Source organism: Mercenaria mercenaria, chromosome 3 (genome assembly GCF_021730395.1).
Source record: "Mercenaria mercenaria strain notata chromosome 3, MADL_Memer_1, whole genome shotgun sequence".
In the NCBI taxonomy this organism is placed as follows: domain Eukaryota; kingdom Metazoa; phylum Mollusca; class Bivalvia; order Venerida; family Veneridae; genus Mercenaria; species Mercenaria mercenaria.
Window position 1 is genome coordinate 23,982,582 of NC_069363.1, and position 12,652 is coordinate 23,995,233.

The 12,652-nt window shown below is 36.0% G+C and overlaps 2 protein-coding genes across 2 annotated transcripts; both read left to right on the forward strand.

Moving 5' to 3' along the window:
• Positions 1-1,200: 1,200 nt before the first annotated feature.
• On the forward strand, positions 1,201-3,483 carry LOC123525266 (uncharacterized). Its single transcript, XM_045304167.2, has 2 exons — positions 1,201-1,427; positions 1,764-3,483. The coding sequence occupies exon 2, from the start codon at positions 1,812-1,814 to the stop codon at positions 2,793-2,795; it is 984 nt and encodes a 327-aa protein (XP_045160102.2). The 5' UTR covers positions 1,201-1,427; positions 1,764-1,811; the 3' UTR covers positions 2,796-3,483.
• Positions 3,484-5,187: 1,704 nt separating this feature from the next.
• On the forward strand, positions 5,188-6,782 carry LOC123525267 (leucine-rich repeat and death domain-containing protein 1-like). The gene has a single exon (XM_045304168.2). The coding sequence runs from the start codon at positions 5,648-5,650 to the stop codon at positions 6,557-6,559; it is 912 nt and encodes a 303-aa protein (XP_045160103.2). The 5' UTR covers positions 5,188-5,647; the 3' UTR covers positions 6,560-6,782.
• Positions 6,783-12,652: the final 5,870 nt, after the last annotated feature.

Here is a 12,652-nt window from a genome sequence, read left to right on the forward strand (position 1 = left end):
GCATGTGTAAAATGTTTAGAAGTACTCATAGACTATTACATTGTTGAACGCGATCATTTATAAGGTTATACAAAAACCTTTGTTGACAGGACAGAAACAAAATTGATAGATATTGGAAGTTAGCAATATCAAAGGATGTTCAGTAAAATGGTCAAGATAGTATCTAAAAAATAGAAGTCATGTGTGCTATTCTATAAAAAAAAAAATATTTTGAAATGTAAAGTAATTGCCTGTTTTAATATACTATAGTTTCGTTTTACTTTTTTAAAGGTATTTCATATGGCGATTATAGATGACCCCAAGTGGCCCACGGGCATTATTTCAGGCACGCACGACACCTGTGTAGAACCCCGACCTTTCATAAGCCAGCAGAATGGCGTTAACAGAGACAGGCATTTGAGCCGCACCATGAGAAAATCAACATAGTGCGTTTGCGGACCAGCATGGATCCAGACGAGCCTGCGCATCCGCACAGTCTGGTCAAGATCCATCCTGTTCGATAACGGTTTCAATAGGCGTTGAAAGCGAACAGCATGGATCCTCGATCCGTGCTGGTCGCAAACGCACTGTGTCGGTTTTCTCATGGCGCGGCTCAATTGTATTTGACACAAATAAGATAGCAAACAAATAAAATATGATTGATAAAACTTTGTGAACAAATATAACACTTTAGCATATGTTTTATGAAACATATGGATAAATTATTTGTGATTTTATGAGAACATATCTCATTCGGTGTTTTTTTTTTCAACATAAAGTTTAGCTCGTAAATAACAATTTTCATGAAGTATATAATATGACATTGATTTTTATTGATCAAGAATTGAAAATGTAAATTTGTGTCTTTAGCTAAATAGACTTTTCACATTCGATAAATCATCATTACTTATAAACTATGAGCCGTGCCATGGGAAAACCAACACAGTGGCTTTGCGACCAGCATGGATCCAGACCAGCCTGCGCATCCGCGCAGTCTGGTCAGGCTCCATGCTGTTCGCTTTCAAAGCATATAGCAATTACAGAAACCGTTAGCGAACAGCTTGGATCCTGACCAGACTGCGCGGATGCGCAGGCTGGTCTGGATCCATGCTGGTCGCAAAGCCACTATGTTGGTTTTCTCATGGCACGGCTCATATCTCTTATTTTATGTGAAACATATAAAGGGCGATAATCCACTACAAACGACACTAGATTAATTCATGATTAGTTTTTGATAAACCCTGGGATTATGTCTTTAGGATTGCGGTTTTCATGTTTATATATAATGAGATCAGTGATTGATCTTAAACCTTGGTGTGTCGATATTTGTAAAATTTTATATATAGGTCGAAATATGCGGATAGACTTATGTCATTGATTTTATGAACTTAAGAAACTTCAAGTTCATGTTTAAATGTGTGTATAAAGTTTATGGAGATATGGCTACGGTAAATCAATTTTATTATCTTTTTGGTACCATATTATATGGTTAACATTATAAACTGACTATACACAAAATGTACGATTTTCACCTGTCACTTGAGAGTAACAAATCTACTAGTTGTAATCAATATCTTTAATTGCTTTTCTTGCAGGTACTTTGTAGTTAATTGTTTATTCATGAAATCTACATGCTGAATTTTGATGTTAAAAGGAAAAGAAGAAAAAAACTATCTTTACTGATTACAGCTAGACGTGGTTAGTACAAATAAAACACGTGTGTCAGAGGAAGTGCTAGAATGTCAGTTGTAACGATAACTCACTTAGTGTTTTTTCTTCTTCAGTTGTTCCAGAAAGAGAACATAGAATGACGTAATTAATGACGAGCCACAATGGGCTGTACACAGTCTAAGGTTGTCGATGCAACAGCCGGTGGACAAACGTTACAAGCTAAAGCAAAACAGACGAAGCAGACGCAACAGAAAAATGGAAAAACTACAGCACCGGAAATTACTGAGCCTGCGAAACCAAAAGCTACCTACGCAAACTATCAAAGTTCCCACGATGCAAAGTTACAGCAAGAGTCTGCCTGTTCACTACGCGGAGTAACTTTCATGCAAAATCGAGACCTCGTGGCAGCTGATTATAAAAATAACAAATTGAAACTCTACAGTTCAAAATTTGAATTCCTTGCTGACATCGAGCTGCAAAGTGCACCATGGGATGTATGTCAAGCAGCCGACAATGCAGACGACATTTTAGCGACAGTGCCGTACAAAAAGGAAGTACATCGTCTTACAGTTAACAAAGTGAACAATCATATCAGATTAGTTCCAGTGTCAGAATTCAGAACGAACGGGTTTTGTTGGGGTATTACGTGTTTTGATAGCGGAATTGCTGTTTGTGTTAAAGTATCGGTGTCAGAGAAAACATGGCCTAAACCCCCGGAATTCCAAGTGCATATCCATGAATTTGATGGAACATTTCGACGCGCAATAATGTTTGACGCAAATAGCACCCCATACTTTATAGAACCAAAATATCTGAACGTAACATACGATGATTTATTTCTTTTAATCTCAGATTATAAACAAAACAACGTTATGTGTATGAACAATGAAGATGAGCTGATATTTTCTTATATAGGAATGAAAAGCCCAAATGGCATTGCCATGGATGAAAATAAGAATCTCCATATCGCAAGCTTTTTCGGAACTCAAAGGGTTCATAAAGTTGGTCCTAACGGTAAATATATAGACGGTCTTCCCCATGATGAAGATAGACCTTTATTTCCTCATGGAATCTGTTACAGGAAGAAAGACAGAATCATTGTAATGACAACAGACCAGTCACTGGAAGTATACAAACTGGTTTAGCGGAAGTATCAATTGCAGATTTAGATATTAATTAAACACTTGCACGGAATGACGTGCGCACTTGCGTTCGGGAATTGATAGGGATTCTACTAAGAAAGACACAACGGTTTCAGTTATCAGCAAGTACTTTATTTAGAAAAAAAATACAAAACTCGTGACTAGCACAGACTACAGATCTTAAAAATCAAAATGTGTCGTAAAACATATGCTCAACGTAAGAAAGAAATTTGTAATTATTGTTTACAATGACAACCTCATACAATGTGCAATTTTGCCAGTTGCATTTAATTTTAATATTTGCATATATGAGATGGTGTCTATTTTAAGTGTATTATATGATGATTTCTTGCCAGAATGATAAAGAAATTATCAGTTGAAGCACGTTGGGAAACAACGGATGCCACACTGCTCTGTGATATATACTTTATAAGAGATTGCTTTAAAAAGTTTATTTCTTGTTCATGCTTTTCAATGTTTCACTTATTTCCTTGTCTATTGATGGGAATTTTAGGAAAATGCCATTCCAAATTTATGTTGCTATTTCTAAATGTATGCAGTTATGTCAACACTCATATTTATATGTGGTAGGCACATCTACTGTCTGATGAACTTTGCATTAAAAAACTAGTATATTGTTGTTATATTTGAGTAAGTTTAGCTGTTACAAATAAAGTATGCATTACATCGACTCACTTGCTCATAGTTTTACATTTGTTTATTACCAGATGTTTCAGCGATTAGTTCTTGTTAATTTAAAATTTCTTTTTAAATCTACGAAAGAGATATTACCATATGAGCCGCGCCATGAGAAAACCAACATAGTGCATTTGCGACCAGCATGGATCCAGACCAGCCTGCGAATCCGCGCAGTCTGGTCAGGATCCATGCTGTTCGCTTTCAAAGCCTGTTGTAATTAGAGAAACCGTTAGCGAACAAGATGGATCCTGACCAGACTGCGCGGATGCGCAGTCTGGTTTGGATTCATGGTGGTCGTAAGTGCACCATGTTGGTTTTCTCATGGCGCGGCTCATATAATGTTTCCTACGTTTACAAACTTCCCTGGACACCACAAATAGTTATTACAGTTATAATAGCACTAACAGATGCTAAACAACCCATGGCACGAGTAATCGGCTTTGGGCTGAGGTTAATACCTCGTCTCCAAGCAGGAAGAGTGAAAACACTGAAGTGTGATATTACAAAATTTTATTTGGAGAAATCGTATTATTTGCTTATTTTTTCGTTTAACAATGACATAAATTACATGAGATTTTTTATGCTCATCAATAGATTTCAGAATTCAAAAAATATCTGTTACACATTTAACATACATAGTTGTTATTAAGATCTCCTTTGTTTTGATATGGCACGAGTTTAAATACGGGATTTCTTATGAAACTAAAATAAAAAAGACTTCAAACGTGACAATTGAAGGGACATAATCGATTATTGAAAAAGACGTAGTGACGAACGGCTTAATGCCCTGAAATCTTTTTCGAAGCTGTCAAGATTGTCTTTTTTTTTAAAGTTACACATGTATTCGTTTTGACGATAGTCTCCTTCACTGTTATCTGTATGGGGTAAATGTTGTACAAAAATGTGCTGCTTATCATGCTACCAAAATCCGATAGCAGAGGAGTCAAAATTTCAACTTTCCATATCTGGCAGAACATTTCCATACTTATTTCCGGTTTAAACCCCCCAGTTTCCTTAATATAGGTTACTGACCGTTCCAAGGCGGTGTCCCTATTTTCAACTTGTTTTCTGTCTTTTCTTTTGTGTTGCGTATGTTGTCTTGTTTGTTGTTAGCGTTTCTTTCCCCTTTCTCCCCACTCCTCCTATCGCTCCATCCTTCCCCCTTGCGATTGCGCTACTGTGGTTTACGTTGTAGTGTAGCTGTGATTAAGGTACGCAGAATTATTCCCTTTGTAAATTCACCCTGTTCTGCTTTCCCCTTCAACCCCCTCTCCCTCTCCCATCCCCTTTCTACCCCTTACCCATTCCTCTCCTCTATCTATATTCTGCAGTAAATCAAATTGTACATGTTGGATTTTTTAAGCAACCCGTCTGTAATATTTTTCCGTTACAGCTTCTTTTTGTTGTGGGCCTACTTTGCAAATGCGTGGCTCTGAGGCTGTGTTTGTGGTGCTCTGTGCTTCCGAGAAGTGTTACGTCAATCATAAACGATAATAGGTAAGGGTAGATTTCTCACATATATATATTCAACATTTTCATCTGTGCCAGTTTTAGAAGTAAACCTTATTGATTTGAACCTGTTTCTTGTTTTTATTAGAAAAATGGTTTGCTTGAACATAGAAAGTATACTTTAATTAGAAGAGGTGTCTGATAAATGACCTGTATGAGAAGCATTGATTTTAAATTTGTTTAGATCGGAACCTCTGCCATTTAAAAGGTGTTTATTTGCTTCAATTTCATTTCGTATGAAAAGTAAAGCATTTTGTGTACATAACGATAGCAAGGTAAACTTTAAATACTTATCTTCACTTTCCTCTATTTGGAATATTTAGGAGATAAACACAAAATTAGTGTCGTAAAATCCACTCCAGATTCAAATTAAACCTATTTAATGCAAAAATTGCAAGAACGATTTGAGCAAATTGAACGAGTTTGACGTAAGTACAAACGAAATATGAGAAAAACAATAAACGAAGAGTTCAAAATGTTATCATATTGTGAAAGGACAATAAAAAAGAAGGTAACGCAGTACGTGAACATTTTATTTCTGAATAACTTACTGTTGTGTTGAATTCAATCTGTCATATATGAAACAATTTGGATTTGATTGAAATTTCAGAAAGTAACAATACATAACTTTATAAAAACGACTAAACATGATGCGATCAAGTAGAGTATCTTATTTTGAAAAGGAAGTTTTGAAGGAGCTGCGCCTCAGAGTTGAAACAAACGATCCTCTCTTCTATGGACAGAAGAAACTGAAAATGCGCGGGAAAGACTTAAAGGCTATCCCACACGTGCTCTTCACTATGATGGATCTTGAAGTTTTGGATCTGAGCCCGGAACGGGAATCGTGTTTAGATTTCCGGCTCCCACTGGTACCTCCATCGATTGGACGATTGATAAATCTAAAGGTGCTTATGCTGGATACTAATGAGTTATACAATCTGCCGAAGGAAATATGTCTTCTGCAGAGTTTGGAGCGGTTGTCGCTTAGCAACAATGTTCTAACGTCGTTGCCGCATGGTATAGGTCGACTTCCGCTTTTGAGAAGTTTACATATGTCAAATAATAAATTTGACGCATTTCCTCTGGAAGTTTGTGAACTCAAAGCGCTAGAATTTCTAGACCTAAGTGATAATTTGTTAGTGTCTATACCAAAAGAGATCTCTAACTTGAAAACACTCGGGACCCTTTTACTGAATTACAACAAACTTATTCATTTACCGGATGAACTCTGTGAGCTCGTCGATCTGGAATGTTTGTGGCTTGGAAACAATAGGTTAAGGGAACTTCCACACAACTTTGGGAATCTCGTGCGACTGGACTGGGGATACAGGTACACCTCCTCCGTGCTCGAATGTAACCCACTAGTACACCCACCATTAGAGATCTGCAGACTAGGGCCGAGGAAAATAAATGAATATTTTAAAGATCTGGACTCGGTAAGGGAGATAAGTACGGCTGAGTTTGAAGGCGACGAGGAGGAGTTACAGGCCATTGAAACTGAGTCGGAGTCTGAAAAAGAGGGAAATGATGCAAAAACACCTGTTGCAGACGAAACATAATGATTGGAATGGTATATATTAGAGTGAAGATATTCGGTTTAATTCACCCATGGCATATAGAAATATATATATATATATTCATTGAGAACATTATTTTATGTTATTTTCTTTGTACGTTGGTAATATGCGTAGATTCATACTTGCTAGCAATTTGCTGGCACTTTTTATATGTTGTATTAGTAGATAGTTTGAAATTTTATATACAAGTAAAAGTGAAAAAATCTACACTGTATTCCTCTCATTTGCTGTTTTCGTGAATCAATGCTATTAGCAAACTAACTACCAACTAACGACCGTAGGGTTGAGTATGAGGATTTGAGACTTGCACTGTGATACCGTATCCCCGGGGAGTTTTTTATGTTGCCTTCTCCCGCATAAAGCTTCCCGGTAGTGTTGTATAAAAGACATACATTTTAGTTTGAGCTTGTTGACAAACCTTCTGCATAACGCTCGTGTTCAGCATCATCGTAGTAGCTCTAAACAAGCAAACTATCATCATCGTCATCATCATCATCGTAGTGGTCGTCGTCGTCGTAGTTGTAATTGATTGAAGTGTGCTTTTCGTACAAAACATCATCATCAGCGTAATTTAGCATCTTTTGTAGAGATAACGCATATATTTCGTGTTATAACATCTAACCCAATGGATTGGTTGGTGTCTAAGCCCGGTAAGGCGAGTGTACCAACGTATCCTGGTAATACGAAATGAACGTGCGCTAACATAATTCTAGCATAAAACGTGTAAAAAGCTACAAATGAATACATTGTCCAGCCGTGTCCGTGAAATGCACGGGAATGTCAGCTTTGTTTGATTAAGATGACGTCATTACTTTTTGAATTATCCGTTAGGAGACCATTGAACATTTACGCTTTGCCACGGAACGCGCATGTATAAAGAGGTGTGTTAACAGAGTGTGAGGACGAGAATCTCTCTGATAACACACTTTATTCTCCTGTTAAAACACGCCCTGGAAATGGCAAAAACAGCAGTTTTATATTATAACATATTCAGAAAATGAGCCGCGCCATGAGAAAACCAACATAGTGCATTTACGACCAGCATGGATGCAGACTAGCCTGCGCAAATGCACTTTGTTGGCTTTCTCATGGTGTGGCTCAAATGACGCTATGCTTAAAAATGATGGGTGTCAATTTTAAGGGCTATAGTTGACCCCCTTTGAAAATAACACGTGTTTCCTTTTCCATAGGTCAAAATGTAATTTCTCTGATGCCTCCATTTATTACAAGTTTAAAAACACATAAAAAATAGGACAGAAATGATGATGCTGATTATTATTTCTATTTCTGTTATAGTATTATCATTTTCATTATCACCAATATAACCATTACTATTGTTACTATTGTATAACCATTATTGATATTGTTATTATAATTATTTATGTCTTGTTGATTTTTCAAGCTGGGGAGCTTTTTGCGGATTGAGGGGATTATGGAGAGAGGGTTATGCGGTGCTACAACCGGGGTATAAATGTACTTGAGGAGCGCTATTGAAAATAGTAGATATAGTAAAATGTGTGCATTTTCTAATTCCGCCGATTTCTCAATTGGTTGCTTAGGAAGATAAAATATGAAATAGGATTTTGTGTCACTAGAGCCATTAGCTGGCTATGAGCTATTCTGACCAACTGCCGTCCGTTGGATCACGTCCGACGGTCGTCTACCATTTATCGTTTTTCTCGTGGAAAACATACGTAGGACTTTTAATCACGCACTGGCCCTAACGAAACATAGTACTTAATTTATCAACAGATTTCAAGCAAACTTACACACTTTATAGCAATAAGAAGGCTGAAACTAACTTTTTGACGGTAATAATCAAAATTTATTCGGCATTACGACAATATTTTTCACTAAATTTAACGATATTTTAAATAAAAACCAGGAACTGTATTTTCAAATTGAACGTTGGCGGGTTTTCCAAAGGATCTGATTGCAGATTTTTCAATGTTCTGTTTAGATGTTGAAAAGATTGATATCCTGATATCTATTTTGATTTTTTGATACTCATGGAAAGTGGACTACTTCTTTTAACTGTAGCCAGCTGCAGTAAACATATAAATATGAGCCGCGCCATGAGAAAACCAACATAGTGCATTTGCGATCAGCATGGATCCAGACTAGCCTGCGCATCCGCGCAGTCTGGTCAGGATCCATGTTGTTCGCTAACGGTTTCTCTAATTGCAATAGGCTTTGAAAGCGAACAGCATGGATCCTGACCAGACTGCGCGGCAAGCTATTTTGTTTTCTCATGGTGCGGCTCATATAAGAATTGAAAGCTATTTTCTATGCGTTTATACGGGTATGAACTACATTTGGACATCCTGCACATCATTCAAGAATCGCCAGCGCGATTCATGGATTTGCAAGAAATCCCATTGTTGTTTACTCCCAAGATAGCATTTAATTCTAAATTAGATGGTCATATTCCGGCAAAAAGTAGGAAAACAACATGGATCCCTATTAAATTTGAATTGCATGGGTCTTTTTGAGAACATTCTTCTTTAAAAGTGATGTCTACAGTTCAAAATTATTCAAGAAATGATAAATAGGTAGCTCTCAATCATACAAAAATGCTACATTTTCGAAAAAATTTCGTCAATGTATACAGTCTTTAGCAAAACGACTGGTTCATAAAATTAGGATAACGGCGCTTTTCTGTATTCATTGACGGCGACTATACATAGATACATGCAAACAAAGTACAATGTAGTTGTATTGATATTTTATCCGTGATGTCCCTCTTGTGGTTGCATAATTATTTTCGCAAAGAACTGGTGATTTATAGTTATTAACCATGATTTATGTAACTTTATTTTACTATCAGGCCTAAGTACCTTGTAAAACACTCACTCAAATTAGTAGGAAAGTTATCGACTCGGTCACTCAAGCTGTATTTTATATATCACACTCATAAATATTCGACACGAATGATAGTGATTTATGATCTTATTTATTATATAGACAATTTACCTGCTATAAAAATGTTGATATAAAAATTGGTCTAATATTTGACATCTATATTTTAAATGTTTCCATAAAGGCTACGCTGTTTGTAAAAGTTGTTTGTAACAACCTGTTAAATTCCATACATTATAAATGCCATGTTCACTTTTAAGCACATACTTGGATTGATATTAGACCATAGTGGTGGAGTGTGTTTCATACCCAGACCACTTTTAAAGGATACTCTTATGGTCATATAGCAGTTATTCGGTCAAAAATGCTTCTGTGGTGTAATCGAAAAAAGTCCCGAATAAATAGATCCTACTTTTTCCATTTTTAGGATTTGCGCGTTAAACCTGTGCCAAACGGGCATTATTTCACTCGTGGAATGTTTTTTACATAAAATAAGACACTTTTCATGATTATATTAGCATTTTTCGAGGGTGTTATGAAATGCGGCAGTTCAGTTGACATACTATTCAACACCTCTGTTTTTCGTTTTTGAAGCAAATGCAGGGATGTAGGTCTATGACGGAGTGAAAATCTAGAAACGGTATCAAAATGGAGCTGAAGTAGCTGAATTATATATGTAAGAAAGAAAAAATACTTTTATTGGTTTATAACCTATAATATGACCCATTTCCCTATTAGCTGTATGCTATGGTGGCTGATTCTGCCATTTCGTGTTTTCGTGTCGGCGGGGGAAAACGCGAAAACACGAAAACACGACAGCGTGACAAATAAAGGGCGCGAACACGACATATTCATACCCGCCAACACGAAAACTTGGCAAATAAATTTGTCGTGTCGGCGCCCTCTAAACGTCATGTTTTCGTGTAAAATTTGTCGTGTTTTCGTGCTGTCATGTTTACGCCCCGCCAACACGCCAATACGAAATGGCCACCATAATATTTTACAGTAAAGCGATGTAGTGCTAGGGGAGGTAATCACTGCAGGTTTAAGACAGGGTAATATGAACGGTAATCATCCGATAACAATATTTCTCGAATTAGTGATATTAATTTAAAAGTTCTTTTGGCGAGAGTGCGACGGTCTAGTGTCCAATTAAACTTGACTACATTTACCAGTCAAAATATACCTTAAGTCAGATTTTAATGAAATTATAAATTTATAACATTTTGCAACGAAACAATGTTAGGAAAGTTTTAGAGAGTGAGGGACGCTACTGCAATTTGTAATTGCACTCTACATGTCCTCAAGTATGCATTTCACTTCTTATTTTTAATAATCAAGCTACTTGTTTTGTAAGAAATGTGTACTATCTATAGTGCAAGTGCATTCAAAATGGTAGTAAGACACACTCGATTGTTTATATCTTAATTCAAAGAAATATAGCTCTTTGCTTAATTTCAGGGAATATGCTTATCTTACCAAGAAAGGAATTATAATACACGTATCTTAAATTTCGTCTTTAAAAAGAATCTGATATCAGTTATGATAAAAAAAGAACAATGCATATAAACACATCTGTAAAATGAACTATTTGGTTTTGACACTGTCGCGTTGTTTGCTAAAAAACTTGTAAGTACTTAAGTTTATCAGAAAGTCAGAAATCAACTCATCGAAATTTGATCTCAAATTGTACCGTGTTGTAATTACTTATTTCCAGTCTCAACTCGCGCGTGATTTTATACAATAGAAGGCGCAGTCTAAACCTGTGCGTGATTTTTACAATCGAAAAACTTGACACTTTACTGATAACGTGAAATACACTGATAAAACGTAAACAAATTAACATTTATCACAGTCGTCTGTAATATCAGAATTAAATATGTACAAATACAATGCAAATACCCAATACAATATACATAACTGCGTAACAGGAATAAATTCAAAATCCTGTCATACCATAAAACACTGCGTATTTTAATGAAATGTTTTTTTTTTTTTACATAATCTCGTCATGCATCGTAATGCCTCAACTGTACCTCAGCTTATTCTGACACGACCCGATTCGTTTTCCTATCAAACAAAGAAGGCTTAAAATTTTGTGTTATTATGTAACAATTTATTTTTTTGAGGTCACAATTATTACGTCATAGCGTGAAACGGCGTAGCGAAACAAACATAAAACAAACAAAGATTTGTTGGATGTCGTCAAGGATGTACATGACGTGTTAGAATCGAAAAAATATATCTCACACAGTTATTTGGCATTGAATAAAATCATTTTTGTCGTTAAATGCGTATCATTATATCACTGTAGGCCTTCTAAACTCCAAACAATGTTTTTATTCAATGCCAAATCACTTGTTGTGATATATTAGTTCTTGAATGAATTAAATTACTTTAAACCAGCTCTACATATTCAAAGACATGTGCATTGCCCACAATTCTAACAATATAAACTTACAGTAATTGGGTTTTCTCAATCGGCCATATTACGGTAATTGATTTACTTTGATTGCAAGATTAACAATTAATTTTACAATACGAAGGTTTAAGTTTTCCCAGCGGGAAATTTAATTTCTTTTCCAATACTTGTTGGTTGAGATATAATATATACTTCACTTCAAAACTTCTTACATAAATAAAATGTCGTCTGCTTCTGTACTGAAAGATTGTAAAAAGTCATTGGCAATATTTACTTCAAAACTTCTTACATAAATAAAATGTCGTCTGCTTCTGTACTGAAAGATTGTAAAAAGTCATTGGCAATATTTTCCTCCAACAGAGGACTATACATAAACTAATGGGATACACGAGAACGCCATGCATGATATATCTAGACACTGGGCATCATTTTAGCTTTTTTTAGTTAGCATCTGCCCTTTTCAACTGGAATGAACTAAATCAGGTATCATATTCAAACAAACCTTGTTATGGTTGAAACAGGCAACATTTACAAAACAAGCGGAAAAAAAGAGACTGGATCGCAATTAAAGTAGTTCTATGAAGAATTATCTTATTTTCATCGGCATAACGTTTTAAAACTTGTTCTCTTACACGGCTCAATGTCCTTACCAAAGAAGAAGGTCAAGCTACGTATATTCTGCGATTAACAACGGATGATGCGCGGACCGATGAGAAAGGACAGTGACGTCGGTTATGACGTCAAATTGCTGCATAACGTTTAGTTCATTGCTTTTCGGATAAATCAAGTCTTGA

Excerpts from the sequence above, each read along its gene's own strand:
- LOC123525266 (XM_045304167.2), top strand. The coding sequence starts at position 1,812 with ATGGGCTGTACACAGTCTAAGGTTGTCGATGCAACAGCCGGTGGACAA.
- LOC123525267 (XM_045304168.2), top strand. The coding sequence starts at position 5,648 with ATGATGCGATCAAGTAGAGTATCTTATTTTGAAAAGGAAGTTTTGAAG.